The sequence below is a fragment of the Stenella coeruleoalba genome (assembly GCF_951394435.1).
Source record: "Stenella coeruleoalba genome assembly, chromosome: 5".
Taxonomy (NCBI): domain Eukaryota; kingdom Metazoa; phylum Chordata; class Mammalia; order Artiodactyla; family Delphinidae; genus Stenella; species Stenella coeruleoalba.
In genome coordinates, this window is record NC_137150.1 from 9,698,464 (window position 1) to 9,723,733 (window position 25,270).

General features: G+C 41.9%; 1 protein-coding gene across 2 annotated transcripts in view; it reads right to left on the minus strand.

The window, feature by feature from the left end:
* The window catches only part of PLCL2 (phospholipase C like 2), a 196,480-nt gene that overhangs the window by 74,379 nt on the left and 96,831 nt on the right, over positions 1-25,270 (minus strand). For both annotated transcript variants that reach the window (XM_079921255.1, XM_079921256.1), the window contains exons 3-4: positions 9,005-11,491; positions 6,410-6,613 (exon numbers count right to left, since the gene is read on the minus strand). In XM_079921255.1, the coding sequence (XP_079777381.1) occupies positions 6,410-6,613; positions 9,005-11,491 (2,691 nt within the window). The remainder of the gene's footprint in view (positions 1-6,409; positions 6,614-9,004; positions 11,492-25,270) is intronic.

The following is a 25,270-nucleotide window of genomic DNA, read 5'->3' on the forward strand; positions in this document are numbered from 1 at the left end:
TAATTTCAGATAGAAAGCAGAGACAAAGGAACGGCAATGACAGGAATGAATGCATGGGTAATCTCCGAGCAGCTACGGCTGTGCGAGAGTCCGCCCCTGTGTATGTGAACAGCCGTGCTCTCTGTGACAGAGCTGGGCATCCTTTTCTTTCCTTTTTCCTCTTCTCTCCTTTTCATTCCCTGTGACTTCATTGTCAATTTACTTACAATGACTGAAGCATACTCCATAGTGCAGAAAAATTGTAAGCAAAACCAAGGAAAAAGACTTTTTTTCTTTAAAAAATATTTATGTGATAAGGACACTTAACAGGAGATCTACCCCTCTGAACAAATGCTTACCTGTACAATGCATTACTGCTGACTAGAGGTACAAGGTGCTACTGTACACGGGTCTCTAGAACTCCTCCACCTTACCTACCTGAAACTTCATGCCTGTTGATTAATAACGTCCTATCTCCAGCGCCTGGTAACTCCCAGTCTAGTCTTTGATTTTATGAATCTGACTATCTTAGATACCTCATTTAAGTGGAATCCCGCAGGGCTTGTGTTTCTGCGTCTGGCTTCTTTCACCGAGAATACTGCCCTCAAAGTCCAATGAAAAAATTTTAAAGAGAACTTTCTTTTTATGTAACACTCCACAAAATATTTAAACTCCCAGTGTTTTCTCTCAGTCAAGGAAGAATGTCGACATCTTGGTCTCTATTTGTTAGCACAGATCTCATAACATTTAAAAAAATTTAAGCGTAAAGCAGACGGTAAATCTGAAACTAATAAGCAAAGATAGCTGGAGAGCTGAATGGTTACTTTCATCAACATTAAAAAGGGTGGTAAAAACCACTTTCGTATAAAAAGATGATGATGACGGGAGAGGGGAAGCCTGAAGTGGTCCTGAAGCCTCCTGGCAGATCATCCCAGGAGCACTGTGTGTTACGGAGAGGGAACCCGCTCACTCACCAGAATCTCTTACTCAGGTTACGTAATCCTTATCTTCCCCAAACCAGCCTTTAAACACGTGAGAGAACGAGCTCAACTGTGATATCTGATTCTCAACAGTGGATGCATTCAAGTTCACTGACACACACTTTCAAGTAAAACACTTACATTTTCTGTTTTCTGAAGTAATAATACAAAAGATATATTCAGGTACTTATAATCAGATTCCGTTGAGTGGAACTCAATCTGTTGAATACCGTCTTCCTTATTTTAAGCTCATCGGATCTGCCTTTTAACATACGCCAAAGTATGCAAGACGAATTCTTCTCCACCTTCATGGGGGAGCAGGAATCAGAAATAAGGTACCTGGGACTTCAAGGGCCCCACATGAACAACGTCAGATCATGAGTATTGGCGCTATCTGGGCTTTATGGGCAGATTCGTCAGTCATCCACACACCGCACATGGCTCATCTTCCTGAGCTGGACTGCAGGGCAGAAACTGGACAAAGAGACGAGTCAGGTTCTAAACCTGCCGTTAGAACCATTCATGGTTCTGCCATTAATTTGATGCACCACTCGGTTTCCATTTTCTCATCTGCAAAATAAAGACGCTCAGCAGGCGGCCTCTGAGTTCTTTTTCACCCCTACCCTCCCACAGTCCATGATCTTAATTCTGAGCATGGCTCTTTGCTGCTCAGAAATGTGCAAGAACTCCCACGGTCCACGCTCGAATTTCCTAGAACACATGCTTCCCATTTCTGAGAGTGTTTCACCCTGTGAACTCAGCCTGCAACAGTCTCCGTTTCTTCACCTGCTGAAATCTGAGTTGTTCCTAAGGGTCAGAGGCCAGTGTTTCCTTGAAGTCTTCCTAATTCCTAAACTTGAAACTGACCGTTCTCTCCCATGAACATCCAAATAATCTATTTACATATATATATATATATATATATATATATATATTTTTTTTTTTTTTTGCAGTACGCGGGCCTCTCACTGTTGTGGCCTCTCCCGCTGCGGAGCACAGGCTCCGGACGCGCAGGCTCAGCGGCCATGGCTCACGGGCCCAGCCGCTCCGCGGCATGTGGGATCTTCCCGGACTGGGGCACGAACCCGTGTCCCCTGCATCGGCAGGCGGACTCTCAACCACTGCGCCACCAGGGAAGCCCTGTTTACATATTTTAACACATCTATCTATCATCTATCCTCTCACTATCTCTGGATACGTTTCATCTCTTCCACTAAACTGTGAACGCGTCCAGGGAAGAAAAGCCTCCCTTGTGTGACCACACAGTCACTCCCACTCTCCAGACCAGTCCCTCCCTACTTCTCCCCCATCTGCCTGATCTAAGAAGGTGTCTGTGTTTCTCTTCCTCTGCTCCCGGGTGGCTTTGACACCCGCCTTCCTGAGCAACGTCCCAGCCTCAAACCTCACCACTTCCGGGATCCAAGGAGGGACAACAAATAGGGCAAAAAACCACAATTTGGGCCACTCTGAAGACCTGTTCGTTGGTGGGATCACAAGAGCCATTAGGACAATCTAGGGGCCGTGGGCAGGGTGACCACACAACTAATTATCTAAGCAGGGACACTTTTAAGGGTTAAAGGGAGAACTATTAATAATTATGCTGGGACAACAGGTGTACAAGCAGGGTCTGTCCCAGGCAAATGGGGCTGCAGGCCACCCTGAGTGTGGGCCCTCTTTCCTAGCCTCCACACCGCCTTACACAGTGTCCACATTTCCACAACCAGCTCCTTCCCTGCACTCTCCTTTTTCACAAAGACACTGGCATATTTCAGCTACAACTCGTTTATTAATAAGAGTTTAGACAGAAAAATAGTCACACTCTTGACAGCATAAATACATATCTGTACACTCTTAGGAGATACCGCAATCCTGTCCTCACTGGAGGGCAACTTCAGCAGTGCAGACTCGCAGTAACACAGGACTTTGTGGGGAGGGGTGGATTTCTCAAACTACGCTTACTTCTCATTTGGAGTCTGCAAACTATAAATGGGAAGTCAGTGAAATGGAATAAGATCTTATTTTAAGGCTAATTTTGGGTTAAGCTCAACATAACAAACGTTACAAAAATAAAGGCTATCCAGGACCTTATGACATTTCCCATCAGTATTTCATCTATTCTTTAGCTAGCTTTAATAAATTAATTGTCAGAAGGTGAGAAATAATTAAGTCACTAATAAATGGACTATAAAATATTACAAGAGCTATAATATTGCTGTAGCAATATGACAACCTTTAAAATGCAAATTATAAACATTTGAATTTAATTTTAAGTACTTTATAGCTTAGTTTAGCAGGTGGAATGAAAAAGAGAGCAAATCAATAAAGCTAGGGGTATGACGCAGCCCAGCTATGTCAATCAGACATTATGTAAGACTAATTTCACAACTTTAAAAACTTAAGCAAGCCAACTGTCTTATCATTTCTACAACAACACAATTATAAAGTTATATGTAGATAAGAGTTACATAGTAAATGTTATCATCTGCCAGCCCAGGGAGAGGAAGGGGCGGGGGAAGTGATATGGTGGGCACTGTGTCCACCCAGCTATGGTCCCACTCCCGCTGTGGGCTCAGCCTGGACTAGCGCCTGGGTACCGACCCTTCCAGTTAACACCTCCCTGGGGCACCACATCCCACTCTCAGGAAGGTCCTGTTAAAAAGGTTACCATGAAGAAATGTCACTGCGTGACCAGTAACACACCTGAGCCGGTAAGTCATCTTAGATGTTGGTCAATGACGTGGGTCTGCAAAATGTCTAACGATTTTATTTGTGGCTTAAGTTTAAAAAGCATTTACAAACATCAGCCACTTCTTTGGGCTTCTTCTCATGAAACCAACGAGGTAGCCTGAGGCACAGCATGCAAGAGCTCTTCAGACTTTTCCATTGAACCTCTTTTTCCTGTCTTTCCATCTTCTCCCCCCAAAGGAATCTCAGCATAAGCTTCTTTGTTTTGTTCCCCAGCTGCCATCCTAGCAGACCGGATGGCTCCCTGAGGACAGGGACCCCTTATTCTCATGCCTGTGGCCCCTCCAGCACCCAGCACAGTGCTCCCCCAGCCCATGTTTACAGACGCATTTGCCCCTGGCCGTCCTTCTTTCTGAAGGGTGACCGTCACTCCATGCAGTTTGCCTGCAGTGTCCAGTGTTCTGTCCTTATTTATCTTACATCACTGTGAACTCTAAGCTGGAAAGAGCAGGGAATAATAAGCACCTGCTACAACGTGTGGTTATTGCATTGGAACTTAGGAAAAAGATCAAATACCACTTTTTCTTAAGGTAATGAATTGATAAGCTGTTTAAAATACTGCACTCTTATTATTGGTGGGAATGTAAATTTGTATAGCTACTAGGGAAAACAGCATGGAAGATCCTCAAAGAGTTAAAAACAGGACTCCCATATGATGCAGCAATTCCACTTTTCAGAATATATCCTAAGGTAAAAAAAACACTAACTCAAAAAGATACATGCACCCCCATGTTCATAGCAGCATTATTTACAATAGCCAAGATATGGAAACAACCTAAATGTCTATGGATAGATAAAGAAGTTGTGAGATATATATATATATATATATATTAAAATATGAGGAGATCCTACCATTTGCTACAACACAGGTGAACCCTGAAGGTATTATGCTAAGTGTAATGAGTCAGAGAAAGACAAATACTGTATGACCCACTTACATGTGGAAACTAAAACAAAACAAAACAAAAACAAAAAACCAAACTCATAGAAAAAGAGACCAGATTTGTGGTTACCAGAGGTGAAGGGTGCAGACAGTGAGAACTGAAGGAAGGTGGTCAAAAGGTAAACATTTCCAGTTATAAGATAAATAAGTCCTAGGAATGTAATATATACCATGATGACTGATACACAGAAAACTTAAGAAAATAAATCCTAAGACCTCTTATCACAAGAAATTTTTTTTTCCTTTCCTCTCTTCTTCCTTCTTTTTATATGAGAAGACGGATGTCAGCTGAACCCACTGTGGTAATCATTTCACAATATGCATAAGTCAAACCATCATGCTGTACGCCTTAAACTTATACGTGAGTGTCAATTATTTCTCAATAAAACTGCGGGAAAGAAAGAGCAAAAGAAAAAAAAAAATGCTGCATGTTTCTGACTTGGACTTCCAGGTCTTATGCACCCAAAGATTTGGGTGAACAAGGCTAAGACGTGAAGAAGATTAAGAACAAAAATCCTTCCAAACTTTTGTTTTTGGAAATAGTACCCCCTGGTCAAGACAATTTGTCACATAGGGCATACTATGTCCATCACCCTTTGGAAAGCCACTGCCAGCAAACAAAAGGCCCCACACAGTCCTGCAGTGAAGACATCTGATTAATTTTGCTCAAACCAGTATTTCCCTAAATTATTTCAACACGGAACCCTTTCTCCCATGTGACACTTATTAATATCCTAAGAAACCAAGGTTCCTCAGCAGACACTGTGGGAAATGCTGACCTAAAGCATTTTTTTCTTTCCTGGAAATTGTATAAATCCCTCTGAATTGCAGCTTTCAGGTCAACTTACAGAATAGTAAAAGAAATATATTTCTGTAAGGTTTACAGTGCCACTCCTGATTTGTCTTAGACCACAGCAGGCTACCTGAGAAGCAGCCTTGAGTTTTGTGGTCTGAGATCCTGCTTCTCGTGTGGAGGAGGTGGTGGGTGAGGCCTCTTACCTCTGAGCACAGGCTGACAGCCTCGCCCATCTGGGAGGGGAGTGTCCAGCACCACCCTTAACCCCGACCGCAGGGGAGGACCTGCGGTGCTCACTGGCATTTTGACAACTTCAGCTACACTGCGAGCTTGAAACGGTGTTGTTCACTAACTCATCCCTCAGGGTTACGATAAATCAAAAAGTACAGCGAGAGCAGGAAGCAATTAGGAAAACGCAAGATAGACCTTAAGGGCAAAAATGCAATATTCTAGGTGTCCTGAGGATTCCTCATTAACGCTAAGCTGATTACCAATCACAGGTGTCACAGAGCAGCTGCTATAAGGAAGGAAAACTTTGCACAATATAGAGTCATGTAGTGGAAGCACCTGCCTCTGGTGGTATTTAAAGTGTATTTTTGGAAAAAAAACTAAATTTCTCACCTTTACCAGTTTGAAAACAAAATAAAAATGAGTGACTCAATGGCTGATTGCAGGGAAAGGTTAAAAAAATTCCCTCCTATATATATGTGGAAAATAGGGTATGCTTTAGAAGTCAATTCAGATACATTCTTGAAAAGCTGTCTGAATCCTGCTTTCTAAAATAGCAACAACAAAACACTAAAGTCTTTCAAATACAGCAAGGTCAGGGGAATAACTTTTCCAGCACAGGTAAAGGAAGCCTGAACTAGGAAAGCACACCTCAGCAAGAGCTCCTAAGCATGTCGGGGTACTGTCCTAAGACACCTCTCTCCCCTGGGCTCCATAAAAGTGCAAAGAGCCACTCACCATGTCGTAAGTTGTTACGATCTTTTTCAGAACCTCGGGCACGATTCCCTGCAACTCCATGGTGGGATACTGCTCGCTGAGATTCAGGACCACCAGGGGCGTGTTATCAGGTCCCAGGAAGCGGGGAGACACCGCCAGCATGCACTGCATGAGGTTGGCTACGGAGGAGAGGCCACACAGCTCCTTGAAGGACACCACTGCATTCTGCTCAATGGAAAGAAGAAGGCGCTTTGTAATTCACCAGGGTTTTAATTTCTCGGGGATGTTATACTCAATATACTTGGTTATCCTTGGACTGCCTGGTACAACAGTTACTAGCAGTGTTATGACAGACATGGTTAATGATTATCTTATCCTGGGAAAAATGGCTACTTTCCAAAGTAAACATAGTTATAGATATTTGTAATACCAATTTATCAAAAGTATGGAAAAGGCAAATAAGTTAAATTCTTTCGAAGGGCAAAGCTACTTTTCAGATCAAAGTTCACAGCAGTGCTAATGCTGATATGTAATTATGAACAAACCAAAAAGAAGGCTTCTGCATTCAAAAAGGTAAAGATTCAGAAAAAAAAAAATCAGGCTTAAAGTAAGTATCAAATATGCCAGCCATCCAAAAAAAAAGAGGAATATTTGCAAGACAGAAACTTGAGTCTCTCTCACCTGTTCATACCAGCTGGTTCCAAAGCTAAAGGAACTTGGAGGATGCTGCAGTTTCCGTGGAGATGTGCCCGGTGGGAGACCTTCCTGCCCGGTACCACAGCCTTCCCTTCCCCTAGCCCCGTCTCCATGCTGCTTCTCCTGTTCTCAATGCTCTTTTTTTCTAATCACCAGAGGTGCCATTAAAATCCCCATTAAAGGAAACCCTTCCATACGGTAAAAAGCCACGAGTCGGTGTTCTCTGAGCACTGTGTGCAAGGCACAGGTAATATACATGACCCCATCTGATCCTCTCAACCAGCCACGCTGGGCCCGAGCCTCAGCTGTGGCCTGTCTCTGTTGTTTGTCTGAGGTCACACAGCTAGCAGGTGAAGGGGTCAGGATTTTACCTGAAGTCTGCCGAGGATGAGGCCTCTGCCCTTAATCACTGTGCTGCCAGAACAGGTACATTCCAACCGAAAAATGAGTCGCCCCAGGCACACCTGGGTCCTGACCTGGGCTGAGCATGGCGGCCATAGGGGAGGGATCTGGGCCCCCCAAGCCCTGTGCCTTCTGTTCTCAAACACCCCCGTCCTTGGAAATGAGCAGCACGTTGGTTTTAAATTTAAACATTTTCTTTTTATTAATATTGCTTTAAATATGGGCATCAAGCTGTGTATCATTTTGTCCAAAATCACTTGGATGTTGACTGCTCATAACAATAAATCCTTACTGAGAGCTCTAAGGGGGGCCCCCAGTCATGCCATCACACTCCCCAGTTACTTCTTCACCTGCCGTTGTCCTATTTGTTTATCATCTGCTGCCCAGCCCCAACTAAAGTCTGCTGTTTCCTGCTGCATCCCTGGCCCGACCGCCCGACTGCGCCGACTGCAGTGTGGGTTCAGAACAGACACGCGGCCCTGGAAGGACGGCGCTCGGCTTCATGCGCATGACAGCTGCCGTAGGGCAGGGACGTGGGGCCTGCTCAGAGCTGAGGTCCACCAACCATGGCACCCTCAGAGATAGGGAGACACCCTCCACATTTACTATGAGACAAGAAATAAAACAAAAGGTCTCCATTGTAGGAAGGTCTTTTAATTTTACTTGCTGCTGGCATTCTACTCATAATAGTTATAAAGATTATATATATATACACGTATGTGTGTGTGTGTGTGTGTGTGTGTGTGTGTGTGTGTGTGTGTGTGTGTATCTTTTTTTATCGTTTTTAAACACACTGAGCGGTGACCCATCACACACTGGGATGGGCTGGGGTAGGTGTGTGTGTGAGGTAGCCCTCGCAGCCTCGTTCTGCATCACTGGTAGTCCCAGTATCCTGCTAGACACGTGGACAATCCTTAATTACATACCTAACCCTGACTGATTGCTTTTCGCCACTATGCGGTTCAGAGGTAATTATCATCTCAGACATCTAATAAATACAGGTGTCACGTGTCTTTTACTTACACAATTAGACAGCTGCGCTGCAGAGTCAAGAGCAGGCTCAATACATAAACCCACGGGCTGTTTACAGGCTCACCATTCCCGCAGCATGACGGCCCCACAAGAAAGGACCGGAACGTGTCCCTCTAGTTTGATGGGCTTGACGTCAGTGTGTTCCAGCTAAGGAATATTCAGAAATACCAGAGATTCCCATGTGCGCTTTTAGAGAAGACGGGGGACTGTTCCCTATTGATTAACAGGGACCAGGTCGGGTGTGGTGGACTCAGCAGCAAGGCTGTCTCATTCCCATAGAGTGTGTTCAATACCAGCTGCCGTTTTGGAAATTCACATGATAAAAAAAATGAGATCAGTGGTAAACATTCTTACAAGCGATGGGAATTTACAAAGTATTTAAGATGGGAAATACGACTATTTAAAGAAACCCTCCAAAAGCCTCTTACACCGCGCGCAGTCGCACACCAGCCCGCGCGCAGGCGCACACAAGCCCCCGCACCGTACCTGCATGTTCTCTCTCAGGTCGGTGGCGTCCCGAATTGGGGACTGGGCATTCTTGAAGACCTCGTCCACAGTTTTAATCCACAGTGTTCTCAGGGACGCATATTCCCTGGACTTCTTCCCTTTTCTCACAGAGAGGCCCCTCTTGTGAGGCTTCCCGCCTCCTCTCCGGTTCGTGATGGCCACGTGCACGAACAGAGAAGCGTGGGCGAGGACCTCGCCGGTGAGCGACTGCAGCGGCACGTGGCGGTAGCCCGTCTGCAGGCACTCGAAGGGAATCGTGTACTGGCCGATGAACTCATCCCCGATGTAGTCGTCGTCCAGGACCACAAAGCGCACCATGGCCAGTTCGGGCAGGTTGATCTGGAACTCAAAGCTTTCGTCGAAGATGGGAGCGTCTCCGTTCTGGTGCACTGTTTTTGTCCTCTGTTCTGCACAGTCAGCGGGGATCCCGTGGATCTCAACGTAGACGTAAGGGTCCACCACGTCGCCTTTAGCACCCGATCCTTTGGGTTTGGGGAAGTTCTGCCCGCTGATGATCTTGATGTGAAGGAGCTGGGGTGAGACTCCTGGGACGGAGTCTTTGGTGTTGGCGCTGAAGAAGGAGACCTCCTCCCTCATGATGGCCGGCCGCAGCACGTAGCCGCAGTTCCCGTTCTGCCTAAACCAGCCGATGTTCAGGTCCATCATCAGTCCCGGGGTCTGAAAGTTCATGGCCACGATCTGACAACCACATTTCCAAAAATCTTGAGGGTTCATGTTGCTGGAGTCAATTCTCATGGGGCTGGGAAAAACCCTGGCGAGAAAGCGCTTGTTATAATTGACAAAGTCCCCTGCGTTCTCGTTGGCGTATTTGCTGGCAAGCACTTCGTTGAACGAGCAGACTTCCCAGTACTTCTGAACCTGAAAGGACACCTGGAACTCTTTGAACTGCACCGACTTGCAGATGCTCACCAGCTCGGACAGCTCTTTGCAGAGCTGGAAGCGCTTGGCAGGCACGTGGTTGGGCAGCTCTGCGTTCTCCTTGCCCATCCTCTGAGACATCTCTGCCCCTTCATCCTCATCAGTAACATCGCCCTCTACTCCAGAGCAGTTGGAAGACAGCTTCTTTGCCTTAATGAGTATCTTCCCTTTCAGGACATCTGGGGATGGCAGGTAAGATTCCTCAGCACTGGGTGAGGTTGTGTAGAGCTTGTCTCCTAAAATTTTCTTCATGTGTTGAACCATGACCTTCTGTTGTTTAATAGAACAGTGATTTTCCAAACACAGGATGAGAGGGTACTCTGAAGCAAAGAATGCATACTTGTTAATAATATCAATGACGCTGCGGAAGACGATCTGCGAGGTCATGGTGTGGCCTGTGTAAATCACAGGTTCATTATCCGGCCCGTCCCATACATCCAATTCAACACTCCGGCAACCCATTTTAAGAGCTCGGATGTATCCTGTGATATCCGAGGGACCTCGGAACTGATCCTCTATTAAGTACGTATTATGAGATGAGTTTATAAAGTAATGAGACAAGGGTTGCTTCATGTCCTGACAGACCTTCTTATGCTCTGGATCAAATATATAACAGTCAGAGGACACAAGGTAATTAGTGAACCCGTCTATGGACAGCCAGCCCTTTTCCTGACCCTCTTTGGATGGCTCATATTTGTGAATAATTTCAAGGCTTATTTCCTCATTTATATGTGCCACACCCTGCTCTGCCTCCAGAAACATCATAAGGTCCTTGGTATCAAGGAATTCTTTATTGCTTGAGAACTGAACTAAAAGGAAATAAATTTCAGGTCTAGTACAAAGCTCGTGGAAAACCTCAACAAATTCCTCCTTTGTGACTTCAGTACCAGCTTTGTCCTTGGACTTGTGCAATTCTTTGAACTTAAGCTCAATCTTGCTCGTTTTTAAACCAGGATTGAGATTTCTGATACACTGTACGGCGCTGCACAGAGTTATATGTCCCAGGTTATCTACATCAATTTCACTAAACATTTGTGAGACCCAAGAAGTCCTCATGTTGTCTTGGCTACTCTCTAACATATCGAGCGTATGTTTCCCATAAGAAATTAGGTACCGCAGTCCCGTGACCCAGATGTTCGCAACATCTGCAGAGTTGGCAACCAAATCAAGTGACTCGTAATTCTCTCCGTAGATGACGGAAAATGCACAGTCTTCAGATATCTGGTCAGAAATGCCATTGCTGCGGAATATGTCTGTATTTTTTCCTGTTCTCACTTCCTTGATGGATTTAATATCAATCTTGGCTTTCTCAGAATCCTTCTTGGATGGCTCCCACCTCAGGCTCTGCATGTCAGCGTCCAGTAAAAAATACCTGTGGTAAATTCTAGAGTTGGAGCGAACTTTTTTGAGTTCCGAACCCTCCACCATGGAATTGATACAATCACTTGCACTGCTAATCTTTTTCTCCGTGGGCATACTGCTGAAGGAGACCGTCTTTTTCCGCTCTCTTTTCTGTTTTGTACCATCCTAGGAGAAAAAGATCATAGTGTATTAGGATAACACAAACATAGGTTTCTATGTTCAAGACTAGGAATAAAAATTTAATTTCCTTGGGAAAAAAATCATACCCTTAGGATTTCCAATTGTATGTTCTATAATGAATGATACTCATATTCACTTCTAAAGCTTAGAAGTGGCCTTGGCATTTACAGCCTAATACAGACAGGTTAAAAAAAAATCATTATTGAATTATTGCAACCCATGAGGATCAAGAAACACAATTCCAGTAATACATAATAAATGCTTGCATAGAGAATTGGCCACACAATTTGCAGGGCCCGGGGGAAAATGAAAATGCAGGGGAAAATGAACAACCTCGTTCAGAAATTAAGAATTTTAAGAAGGTCATGGAAGAGCGTTAAGCCAGCTACACGGCCTTTCTGAGTAAGGGGCCTGTACAATGCACCGGTAATATACCCACGAAGCAGGCCCTGCTGGGTATACACCTCCTGCACCAGTGTTTCCCAAAAGGTTGTCACTAAACCACTTTCCTCAGAATCCCCTGGGTTACCTGGGTAACATGCAGATTCCTAGGCTCATGGAATCAGCTTTCCAGGGGGTGGTGCCCAGGAATTTACATTTTAGGCAGCACTCTAGGTGATGGGAATGTACAATAAAGTTTAAAACCACTTGGACTCACTAAGCTGTCTGGGCTATTTCTGGAAACTAAGTATGAACCATTAAATTATGTGTTACGTGAGTAGAAACTGAAATTCCAGTGGCAATTCTTGGCTTTTCAGAGCCTCATATTAGATTAGTCACGGTCCTAAACACTTCAAATAGATATGGTTTTACTTCTGTCGTTGTATTAAGTCTGGGTGGGAGGCCCAGATTTCAGCTAGAGGTGCTTCTAAAATTCTGGGGTTGGATTTATTAAAGCCTGCTCCCACGCACCAGGCGAATGTTTAGAACAAGTCACCTAAGTCCTTCCAATGTTAACAGACTAGTAATACTACCAAGTGAAAAACTTCAGGCAACATCTATTTCTACAGCAGTCTGCATCACCAGTAATGCACTCCTCAACTTTCCTGCATGATGTAGCAGGTGCTCACCTCAAGGAGCTGATGCCACATCTATGTGTGCATTTAAGTTCTTTCCCTGTATAGATTGCCTTTATTATTATTATTATTATTTTAAATTGCTCAAATGGCCTCACAACATCTTTCATAATTTTAACCTAAAACTCGACATTGCCTTTCAGGAGGCATATGAAATTTGTGACAAATTTTCAGTAAGTCATTATATTCATAAATAAGAAATAGAGATGGAGGTTGGGATTATATGACTTTCACGCAATAAAGAAAAGAGCATGCAAAATATTGTACAAAGGCATTCTAACTTTCCCGCTCTGAGAGAATCTTTTTTTTTTTCTGGCCGTGTCACGCAGCATGTGGGGTCTTAGTTCCCTGACCAGGGATCGAACCCGCGTCCCCTGCAGTGGAAACATGGAGTTTTAACCGCTGGACTGCCAGGGAAGTCCCCAAAAGAATCTATTTTGAATAAAACCTCACATTTAAAAAAGTGACTATGCTATTCTCTGCCTCTGAAATTTAAAACTACTTTTACTTTTTGACTACCTATACTTCCAAAAGCAATTTGCAGAAGGCAATTAAACTTAAACTTTAAATCATACAGGTATCATTTCCCTCAAAGTTTCAAAATGAACCAAAGAGGCTTTTGTGATCTGAATGCCAACATGAAACATAAAAGCCACAAGGCAAAGTATTTCTTTATAATTGTATCCTCCAAGCAATAAAGTGCAAAAGACATTAAGCTGTGGTAATGGTATCTATAAGATACTTTGTATTGAATACTACAGCTGTTCCAATCCCTAAAACTTAGATTGTCTATTCAAGCAAGTTGGCATGAAATTAAATTTGTAATCAGCCATGTATAAGGGTATGAAACAAATGCATGAATTTCCTATTTTTCAGAATGAGGGTTGTCTTCACCTTTAAAAATAATATTTACCTTTAATAAAGACAGCATACTAATTAAGTGAGGGAATTTTATAATTTTTATAAATTGTATCTCAAAGCTGCCACTAGTAAAAGGAATCACAAAGATAAATGGAGGTACCTATCCATTTATTCACTGAAATATATATACAGCATTTTCTCAACAGTGTAATCTTTTATTCTGTCATTCTCAACATATTGATTAATACTGGACTACCGCTTCAGCACATGGAGGCCTGAATGAAAAGGTCTGTCTCTCCTTCCTTGCTCGCAGAAAAAACTATTAGAAAACATCAAAAGAGAAGCGTGCTTGCTCAGAGACCAACAGAGCAGGCGGGAGCTGGCCCTCATCACCAGATGGACCAGAATCGCTGGCTGGAAGCAACAGGTGGATGTGAAGGCAAGCTGGTCCCCCACAGCCCAGAGGAAAGGAAGAGGAAGGCAGATGGAGGGAGAACTGGGCTTCCTCAGCAGGAGACCCAGGCCCCCAACCTGCCTTTGTCCCAGAATCTTTATCCCATCCTACATATTTCCACCTAGCCTTCACTTTTTAGCCCAGCAGTGATCACGTACTCGCATAAGCTAAGCAGCCCGTCGGCAGCAGAGTTGGAATCTATTTTCTGTGTTGCGTCTTAACGTTAGTTAGTTTAAATTTAAAATTAAAAAGTGATCAAACTATATGTGCTGCACATACAGTTTTTTTTTTAACTAAAGGAAAACTAAGGTGTATAACTTACATGCACTAATCACCTAAAACCAGAAGAAAAAAAACGTAAGCTTCTGCTGAGAAGGAGATGCCTCCAAATACTTTTAAAAATTGTACAGATGATGTTTCAGAACTAGCTCTTAATGTTGTAAGTACTCGTCACCTAAAGCTTCCGAGTGGTGGAAACCACAACATGTAGATAAACTTGGTCCACTGGTGCATTTCTGCTGCACTACAACACTTCTTAATACCAAGAGAAGAAACACAAAAGTTACGTCCAGTCTGGAAGAAAACCAGCTTCCAAAAGAACCCACCTCTATATCAACCCTGAAATTCTGAATTCTAGATAAAGCATCATAAAATTTTGAACGGGACAGAAGCTTAAAGATTCATTTATATGTTTAACCAGCGCTTATTTACAGAATAACATTTTTGTATCAGGAATAATTTTGTGAAAGCAATGACCTAGCAAGAGGCTAAGCGAGCTTTTCTGCATCACAGCAAACTCAGGAAGAACGAAAATGTTTATAGAACTTATATTTAACAATAAAAACGGAAGTAGCCACATTGAACCCAATGGAAAAACATACCTATTTCTAACAAGACTGCCTACTTTATTTAACAGACGTTTGTCACTACCTTTTGGCCTCTAAAATGACCATCTGGGGTATTTCAGAGGTAGCAGTTCATAAATGGGCGTGAGCAATTTCATAAATTCTCATCCTGAAATGAGGTGACAAATAGGTGGGCCTCATTTCTTTGCCGGCAACAAGGTGCCTGAGTCTGATGCAACCACCGTAGCACCTTCTACAGAAGAGGAAACCCGTCTGAGGAGTCGGAGTCTGGTCTCAAGGCCCAGGATTTGATGTCCTGCTGGGACAACATGGCCTGCTGGGTCCTACTGCATTCCTGTTGTATTTCTAGACTGATTTGTTTCCATTTTCTGTTTGACTATTTCTCAATATACACCACGAGAAAATGACGAATCAACCTCCAGATTCCATACGCTGGCAGAAACTGACACGGCGCCCTAACAATGGGGATGGAGCATGAAGACAGAGCAGCCGTTTATCCTTCTGGTTTGTTTTGAGTCCAGTTATTTACTCTGATGTATAAGTAACATTAAAGAAGAGTATGAGAGCTTTATGTTTATTGAAGGGAGTCTGGGATGAAAGAGAGTTTGGAAACACTGGTTAAAGAAATTTCTATCCTTGTAAAGCAGTTATATTCCAATAAAGATGTTAAAAAAAAAAAGAAAAGAAAAAGAAACTTCTATCCTTAACAAAACAAAAAACCCCAGAAACAACTTGAGGCCTATTAAACAAGCACAGCAAGGCCTGACCTTTCTTCAGCTCAGTAACAATAGCTCTGAGTTGAAGGAATAAGTCATGCCGGGTACATCAGGGTTACCTTGCAAGGTTTTTTCATACATCTTTAAAGCTTTGATGTGCTCTCCAAGATGAGCAAAAAGGAAAAAAGTAAAAAAAAAAAAAAAAAAAAAAAAAGGATCTGGAGCAAAAACAGTCACTCTGAAGGTCATTTTATAAAATCAGATGAATTGAAAAAGAATAAAATAACTGGAAGAAAAGCTAGATATGGTCAAATGCTGCTTCCTCCTCACATGGAAGGGCCCTTTACTGCATGTAACAGAAAGCTGCTTGGCCTGAGGATGCTCTCCTCACGGATCTGCTAATGGCTTGGGAACCTATGGGTGATTGGACAGTCCCAAACGTGGGCAAGTCCAGTTCAGATGACAGCTTAGGATGCAGAAAGCCAAGAGAGAACATCACTCCCACTTAACAAGAAAAAGCCAGACTGTCAATAAAATCACAACTTTTCTTATACCCATCAAAGAACTGTGATCACAAGGGAACTGAATTCCAAGGAGTGAAAAACCCCTCCAAGAAGAGAGAAGACGCAGACACTGTTTCACAGTTTGTAGAGCATGGAAGGAAGAGTCCACCATGGAAGCACATAAAAGAAATCAGTTAAGGGACTTCCCTGGCAGTCCAGCAGTTAAGACTCCGTGCTCCTGGTGCAGGGGGCCCCGGTTCAATCCCTGGTTGGGGGATTACAATCCCACATACCACAACTACCGAGCTCACACACCACAATGAAGAGGCTGTGTGCCACAACGAAGACCCAACACAGCCACAATAAATAAATAAATAAATAAATAAATAAATAAAATTTTAAAAAAAGAAATCAGTTAAAATAGTAAGGAAATCCTAAAGGCCAAGTGTGGGCTACTATATCTATATCTATATCTATACTATAGCTTGGAGCAACTGGGTACCCCACACACAGGGAGAGTTTGTACTCACATGAAAGGCTTCACAGGTTGCTCCTGAGAAAGACTGGGGCCAGAGCAGGAGAGAGCCCCTCTCCAGGACACAGGCATGCAGCAGGTGATGGGGACACCATGAAACTCTGCTACTTCCCCGACCCTCCTCTCAGATGAAGCAAAAGCCTTAAGCCACTGGGGGAATGGCAGCAAACCCGCTTTCTCCCTGGGCTACTGGGGGATGGGTAGAAGGAAAATCCATCTCCTTCCACAGCCAAGCAAAGATCTACTGGCCCTTGGACTCAGGAGCCTGTACCAATAAAGCAGAACTCTACTACCACCAGGAGAGGGGCAGAAACTCACCGCAGATATAGGCAGAGCCTGGCTGCCTTGGAGAGCAGGGCAGGAATGCCCAGAAGGTCCCACCCTTGAGGCCCAGGTGCACAGGGCTGCCTAAGATTGAAACTAGACCAGGAGGACTAAGAAATCCCTGGCTCCAGCAGACGCTGGGCACCAAGGAGCAGGCAGCGTACCACGGAGGAGGCATAAGACCATGGAAAGAGAGCCCTTTCTGATACAGGCCTTTGCAGATGAAAGCAGATGGCAAGAGCGGGAACCATGCGTAAACCCTCCAGGACCCCAGTGCCCACCTAGACACATGGTTATGGTGGCCCACAGGTAGAGGAATTTGAAGCCAGCAGTACACTGAAGGTAACAATGGCAACTCAAAACATAAACCCAGATCAATTATTGACTAGATTGACTCAACTTCCCCAAACGTTAATGACCTAGAAGAAGAAGAGGCATGTTCATTTCTGAGCATAAATATTATTTACCTCAGTCTCTATTAAGCGTGATGTTTAGCATTCAATAAAAATTACAGTGTGCGTGTGTGCGCATGCACACACACACACAGACACACAAAATGTAAGGAAAAAACCCACTGTCAAGAGACAAAACAATCAATAGAGCCAGACTCAGAGGTGACCTAGACCTATCACACAGGAACTTTAAAACAACTATTATTAATATACAAAATAATCTGGGGGTGGGGAGTAGACAATATTCATGATCAAATGGGCTATTTCAGCAGAAAGAAGGAAATTATAAAATAAGAGTCCAATGGAAATGCTATATAAAAACCCCAACTATCAGAAGTGGTGAATTCCTTTGATAGGCTTATAAGCAGACTGAACATAGCCAAGGAAAGATTCAGTGAACTTGAAGAGGTATCCATAAAAATTATCCAAACTAAAACACAAAAAGATTTAAAAAGTGAAAAAATATAAAACAGTGCATCCCAGAGCAGCTATAGAAGATATGTGAAAATTGAGTCCCAGCAGGATAAGAGAGAGAGAATATGGCAGAAGAAGAAATAATGTCCTAGAATTTTCCAAAATTAGATCCAAGAAACTCAAGCACAATCACACACACACACACACACACACACACACTCACACACACTCCTAGACCTATATTATCATAGTCAAATTGATGAAAAAATAAATACAAAGAGAAAAGCTTTAAGGTAGCCAGAGTAAAAAAGAAAGTGAGACACAAAGGAATGTAGGTAAGAGCTACAGTTCAGATGGATTACAGGTGATCTACTTACATCTAACCACAGGTTGTCTACTTGACCCAGCTTAATAGTTTAATGGGAAAAATGATTCTCTTTTAAAGGACTGTATTCCCTAAATTTCCCTCTGCTTCCCCAGATGAAGGTGTCCCTAACGTAGATGTAGGTCTTTAAGGGGTCACAGGTGAGTTTCAGAGGCTCCATAAAACTGTGATTGGATTGTGAAAGTAATTTGTAAACCCATTCTAAGAAGTTTAGAATCTTGGCTTTACTAACATAAATTTTAGAAGGCAAACAAAAAGGTTTATCATTTCCTAAGAATGTCAGCCTTAAGTGTTAGAGGCAAAGGATAAATGTTTTACAGGGCTGTAAAGGAAATTTTAAGGCTATCCAAAAGAGAAATGACAAACTGAGAGAGGGGAAAGAGAAAACGACATCATTTATGGATATATAATGGAGTTTTGCTAATAAAAACAGCAAAATCAATCAATCACAGAAAGAGCTCTTATTTGTAACTGTGAAATGGTTTTCTTTATTCCAAAGTAGAACAAAATAATCCAGCAGTTCATAAACTTTCTAGTTTAGGAATCACCCATGGAAATGCTGTGGGCCTCAAGATGTAAGCTAGTATTGCATGTTCTCTATGCCTCAGTTTTCCCACCTATAAAATAGAGATTAAAAAAATACCCACACCCCCCATATGTTATTTATAGTCCCTGCTTCATAGGGTTGTTATAATGATGAGTTCATATTGGGAAAGTGTTCTAAATGCTGCCTGAAGTTTTAAACACCCTACATTAGACACTGTTCAGTAAATACATTGCAGACTGAAATGATTTCTTCATGAAAGAAGAATAAAAAGAAACACTGTCATAAATATGTAGATGCAATACTCTCATCACTTAGGATTTGTGGAAAGTTAGCCCCATTCCAGAAGAAATAGAATGAACATCACTCTCTTTGGGTCTTTTTTAACTGAGGCCACTACTTAATGCTACCATAGAACTTTTGAGCATGACCAAATGGATGTGATGCCCAAGATACCTTGAGAACCTGTCAAAAATAGCCAGATGCCCTCTCAAAATAAAGCTTCAGAAAGAAGAAAGAAGTAAACCATTTCTTAAAGTCATTTGTTAACTTTAAATCCCATCAATTTAGTGACAATTACAATTTAACTCATGTATAAGTATTCACATATAAAAAATTTTGAGGCAATGATCCCCATAATAGTTTTCTCTAAAAAATAACCAAATGACTACTCAGGGCACTCTCTGATCAGAATTATTCAGATGATTCCTTCTACTTCATACTCCCATATTATTTCCTACAGTGTTCAAAACAATTGCATGTAAAGAAAACAAATTTCCAGTTCCTGTAAAAGGAAGTTTTCAAGGTCAGGTTAAAGCTTCCAAGTCACTTGATGTAATGGGTTACACCTGCCTTTAAAACACTGGGGTCTTTAATTATAAAATCAGAGGACCATAATAGATTATAATACTTTCATAACCACACTCTTTTGGGGATACACTTTCACTACTACTGAGATATTTATTCAAAGTAAATTTACAAAACCATCATCTACATCTGTGTCCAATGTAAACTGCAACAAAATTCCTTGGTTTTCTCCAGTAATAAAAAACTTAAGGGTGGGGCTTCCCTGGTGCCGCAGTGGTTGAGAGTCTGCCTGCCGAGGCAGGGGACATGGGTTCATGCCCCGGTCTGGGAAGATCCCACATGCTGAGGAGCAGCTGGGCCCGTGAGCCATGGCCGCTGAGCCTGCGCGTCTGGAGCCTGTTCTCCGCAACGGGAGAGGCCACAACAGTGAGAGGCCCGCGTACCGCAGAAAAAAAAAAAAAAACAGACTTAAGGGTGAGCACTGAGCCCCTACAAACTACACCAGCGCTACTTTACATTCCAGTGAAAATACTGATGCTAGTGAATTTTATTTTATAATCCATAATAATGGTACTTAAGTGGTCCACTTTGGGGTGAAAGCTGTGTTTCTCAACTGTGTTTATGGTAATTCCTTATTTAGCACATTCTAAAGCCTCTCGACTTCCTATACTGCAGAGCTGTTTTGAGATACGGTTACATAACCTAATTGTTAATAACTGTCTGGTAAATCATACCTAATTTTAAAAGGTATGCAAGTCAAATTACATAATGTGAATTCTTAGCTACAAATACAATCAATTCTAAGAGTACCTTCTCAATCACAATTTTCCCCCTAAATTGTACTGGTTCTTCACTACTTCAGAGTAGCTTAGGAGGAAGAATTTATTTTCCTCATTTTTTAATCCTTAAATCTGTCACTGCATTGAGAGGAAAATTATGGTAGTTCAGGGATAGTCAAGAGTCCAAAGAAAAGCTTCCATAGAGATCCATACACAGGCAAAGCTACTGCCATGGGCTATATGCACCACAGAAAAGAAACAACAGTAGATCTTTCAGTCAGGAATTTTAATATTACCACAGTTATTTTAAAATTAAAATTTTAAAGGAAAATTGCTTCACCAACAGTATCTTCTATCATCCTCTTGTTTATTATTTTCTTTCTATCTTGTCTGGTAGGGAGAAAAAAAAAACCTTCCAAGGGCCTTTTCTTAACCCAGTGGTTTATTTGCATATGAAACTAGTGGGAGGTGGGCAAGTATCAGAAAAAAAGAGAAACAATTCATATGAAAGGAAAACTCAGCTTTCTACAAAATATTCTTTTAAGTCCCAAGCCATTCATGTGCCTGCACTGGTCCAGCCCTCAATGTTATCTCTTCTCCAAACTTGTATAGTATTTATGGTCTCTACCCTATAATTTAACACTTAATTATAGTCTTATTCAGATCTCCAATTGTTTTATATGGGTTAGTCTTATCTCCTCAAGTGGAAAGTAAAAGTTTTGAAGGAACGGGCCATATCTTATATTCTATATGGCTGGCTGGACCAATTCAAGCAGTCAGAACAGTAACTCCTTCTGGTGAATCTGTATCTCAGTGATAAAGGGGTATTCCCAACAAGAGGATGCGACACTGTAAATATGTATGCACCCAACACTGGAGCACCTAAATATATAAAGTAAGTATTAACAGATCCCCAAAGACAGAAATATACAGCAACAGAATAATAGTAAGGGACTTTAATACTCCACGTTCACCAATGGTTAGGTCATCCAGACAGAAAATCAATAAAGAAACACTGGTCTTAAATGACATGTTAGACCAGATGGACTTAACAGATATGTACAGAACATTCCATCCAAAAGCAACAGAATATACATTCCTCTCAAACATTCTCCAGGACGGATCACATGCTAGGCCACAAAACAATCCTTGATAAATTTAATAGTGAAATCATATCAAGCATCTTTTCCAATCACAATGGTATGAAACTAAAAATCAATTACAGGAAGAAAACTGGAAATTTACAAATATGCAGAGATTAAACAATATACCACTGAACAATTCATGGGTCAAAGATGAAATAAATACCTGAGACAAATGAAAATGGAAACACAAAATACCAAAATTTATGGGATGCAACAAAAGCAGTTTTAAAAGGGAACTTCATAACAACAAATGACTACATTAAGAAACAAGAGGACTTCCCTGGTGGTACAGTGGTTAAGAATCCGCCTGCCAATGCAGAGGACACGGGTTCGAGCCCTGGTCTGGGAAGATCCCACATGCCGCAGAGCAACTAAGCCCGTGTGCCACAACTACTAAGCTTGTGCTCTAGAGTGCAAGGACTACTGAAGTCCTCATGCTTAGAGCCCGTGCTCCGCAACAAGAGAAGCTACCGCAATAAGAAGCCCATGCACTGCAACGAACAGTAGCCCCCACTCTCCACAACTAGGGAAAGTCTGCGCACAGCAACAAAGACCCAGCACAGCCAATAAATAAATAAATTTATAAAAAAATAAACAAGAAAGATTAAAAATAAACAACCTAACTTTACAGCTCAAGGAACTAGAAGAAGAAGAGCAAACTAAGCCCAAAGTTGGCAGAAAGAAAGAAATAACAAAGATCAGAGTGGAAATAAATGAAATAGAGACTAAAAAACAATAGAGAAGATCAATGAAACTAAGCGCTGTTCTTTTTTTTTTTTCAAGGTTAAAAAGACAAACCCCTTAGCTAGACTCACCAAGAAAAAAAGAGAGAAAGAGAGAACTCAAATAAATAAAATCAGAAGTGAAAGAGGAAATGTTACATCTGATACCACAGAAATACAAAGGATGAGTTTGAGGAGGTAGTTGGGACCACAGTGGTCACGACAGAGCTGGAGAGAGGTAGATGGCTTCAAGATAATATAAATGATAGAAGACAACGTCTGCTGATGGATTGACACAGCACATGACAGAAATGGAGGAATCTAAGATAACTGCCAAGTTTCTGGCTTGATTAAATGGCACATAATAGTGCCACTTATATACATGGGGAAGATTAAGGAATCGTTTTTTGGGGGGTAAAATCAGTAGTTTTATTTTGAGTACGATAAGTTTGAGATGCCTCTAGATATCTAAGTGGAGATGTCACGTAGGCAGTTAAATATATGAATGTGGAAATCTGGAGAGAGGTCAAGCCTACAGATGTAAATTTGGAAGCCATAGCACCTTGGTGGCCACATGAGATTACCTAGTGAAGGAGGAGAGACAGAAAAGATGGCCTAGCATTTAAGCTGGTGCATCCCAATATTTTAGGTTGGGTAGAGAAAGAGGGACTAGCAAAAGAGGCAAGAAAGCAGAAACCAGAAATGTAATAGTGACTCCAGAATATTGTGCTATTGCAGCAGCCATGAAATAAAGTGTTTAAATAAGAATAGTCAGTGATGCTTCTGAGAGGTAAGGTCAGGAAAGTAAAGCATGCTTAATATTAGCATAGCCTCTCTAGCTTTCTTATGGTTGCCGTTTGCACGATATATCTTCTCCCACCTTGCTGTTTTCAACATATTTGTATTGAATCTTTGAATCAAAAGTGTAGACAGCATATAGTTGGCTCTTTTTAAAAAAAAAAAAAATCCAGTCTGACAATCTCTGCCTTTGATTAGATTATTTAATCCATTCACATTTAATGTTATCATCGATACAGTTGGATTGGCATCTGCCACGTTACTTTTCTATATGTCCCATGTCTTTTCATTTCTTTATTCCCTTTTTAATGCATTCTTTGATGTAAGTTAGTGACATATGTTTGAGAGTTGGCAGAGTTCTTTGGTGACCCTGGCAAGAGCAGTTTCGGGGTAGTAGCAAAGGCCAGAAGGCCTCCTGGGATGAGCTGGAGACAAAGATTAATGAGACATGGAGACAGTGACTGCAGTTAACTCTGTGAAGGAGGAGCCAGGGAAAGGAATTGGTAGTTAGAGTGTGTGTGTTTCTTTTTTCATTCAGATTGGAGACATTAGAGCAGGTTCCATGCTGAAGGGATTTGTCCCATGAAGAAGGGAAACTAATGACGCAGGAGAAGGGAACAGGTCTCTGAAGAAGCAAAGTCCTTGGAAAAGCAAGAGGAGATGGGACCCCAAGGGGTGACTGTGAGCTGGATCCTGACAGAAATGTAAAGGAAGGGAAGTTTAATCAGAAGGAACAGCATATGCAAAGACATGCACCTCCTCTGGGTGCAGCGCCTGCTCCTGAGCCACAGACGGAGAAATACCAATGTGTACAAAGCTGATAATCAAATGCACTTTTCCTGTGTGTGCAAATACAACTCACAACCTGTTTTAAAAGGTCAACAAATAAAAAAGTCCTCATTTGTTTTATAATGAGAATCAACATCCATTCATGTAGGTATTTCTGCCTTCACAGCCTAATAAAACTGAGCTAAAGGATAATAACACTTAAATATTTATTAACCTCCCTGAATAAATGAATGAGCTCAAAGATTACCACTTAAAGGCTCACCGTTTCAAACACCAGATAGAAACCTGTATCCTTTTAAAAGAACTCTTTAAACAGTTACGATTATCCCAAAATGTTACAGTATACATTGTCATAGTCCAAATTTTTTCCTTCCAGTTTTATTGAGATTTAATTGACATCCAGCACTGTAAAAGTTTAAGGTATACAACATAATGATTACCATTATTTATTGAAAAATTTTTAAGTTATAGTCAATTTCCAACCCACCATTTTTCTACACAGAGGTGTTATATGCAAATACAAGATTTTCTAACACAAACATCTGCTGAAGTGCCACAAATATGCCCTCCATTTTTTTAAAATTAAAAGCTACACTTTGGTTAAGAAATCAATAAAAATGCCAATGCCCACATGGCAGGAATCCATAAGACTCAAGCGATTAAGCGAGAGCGTTTGGAAAACAGAGCAATGCCAGTTTGGATGGCAGAAGGTCCAGTCCTGCCATTCTCCTGAATCAGCGTATATATACTCCTTTAAAACCACGAGTCCCTTCCAAATTAATTAGCTCATCAAACTGAAATGAAAAGCAGTGTTAAAACCCAGCAAAATCTCATCATTAATGCATTTTTAAATGGCCTATGCCGCCATTGACTAAAGCAATTGAACTGCTTCAGTGAAATCTTGTGTCACCATTTCTAGCCCTCATTGCTGTAAGCCCCAACCACTGAGAGACATGACAGGATACCAAGTGCACAATTAATTCACGCAGCAGGTACAAAACTCATCCTAAATACAGCTTCCTGAACCTGATTCATGTTTTAAATAATACAACACAGAACACACTATTAACAAGGGTTTCTGCATTTGTATAGATTACAAAACCAAGAAGCTAGAGCCATCCTACAAAGTACATGCTGCAGACTTCAGTTTTGAGATTTGGAACTAGAAGGGCTTTTTATTAATATGCTTCAGGATACTGGTGTGAGAATGAAATACAGGCATTTATCAGGCACGACTAGATTTTACATAAGTTAAGATAATACAAGCTAAAAATGCCACATTTAATTATATTGTATTTTATTTCATTACAGTTATCCAGGAGTAATAACAAGGACTAATTCTAGGTCTACTTGCAAACAAATCCCCAAAAGCCCTTACTAAGCAAGATGTGGTCCTTACTCCAAGAATCTGGCTGAGTCGCTACCAGAACCACCACTTCTAAACACTGCTTTGATTTCTGAGTTTCGAAGGTGACCCTTCCATTTTGCAGCCCTGCACTGAGTCCCTAAGGCCCCGGCTCTTAGGGAGACGACTCCAGAGAAGGCGCTGGGAAACGAAGCAGTGCCCGACGGATCCCACAGGAGGGGGCAGCAC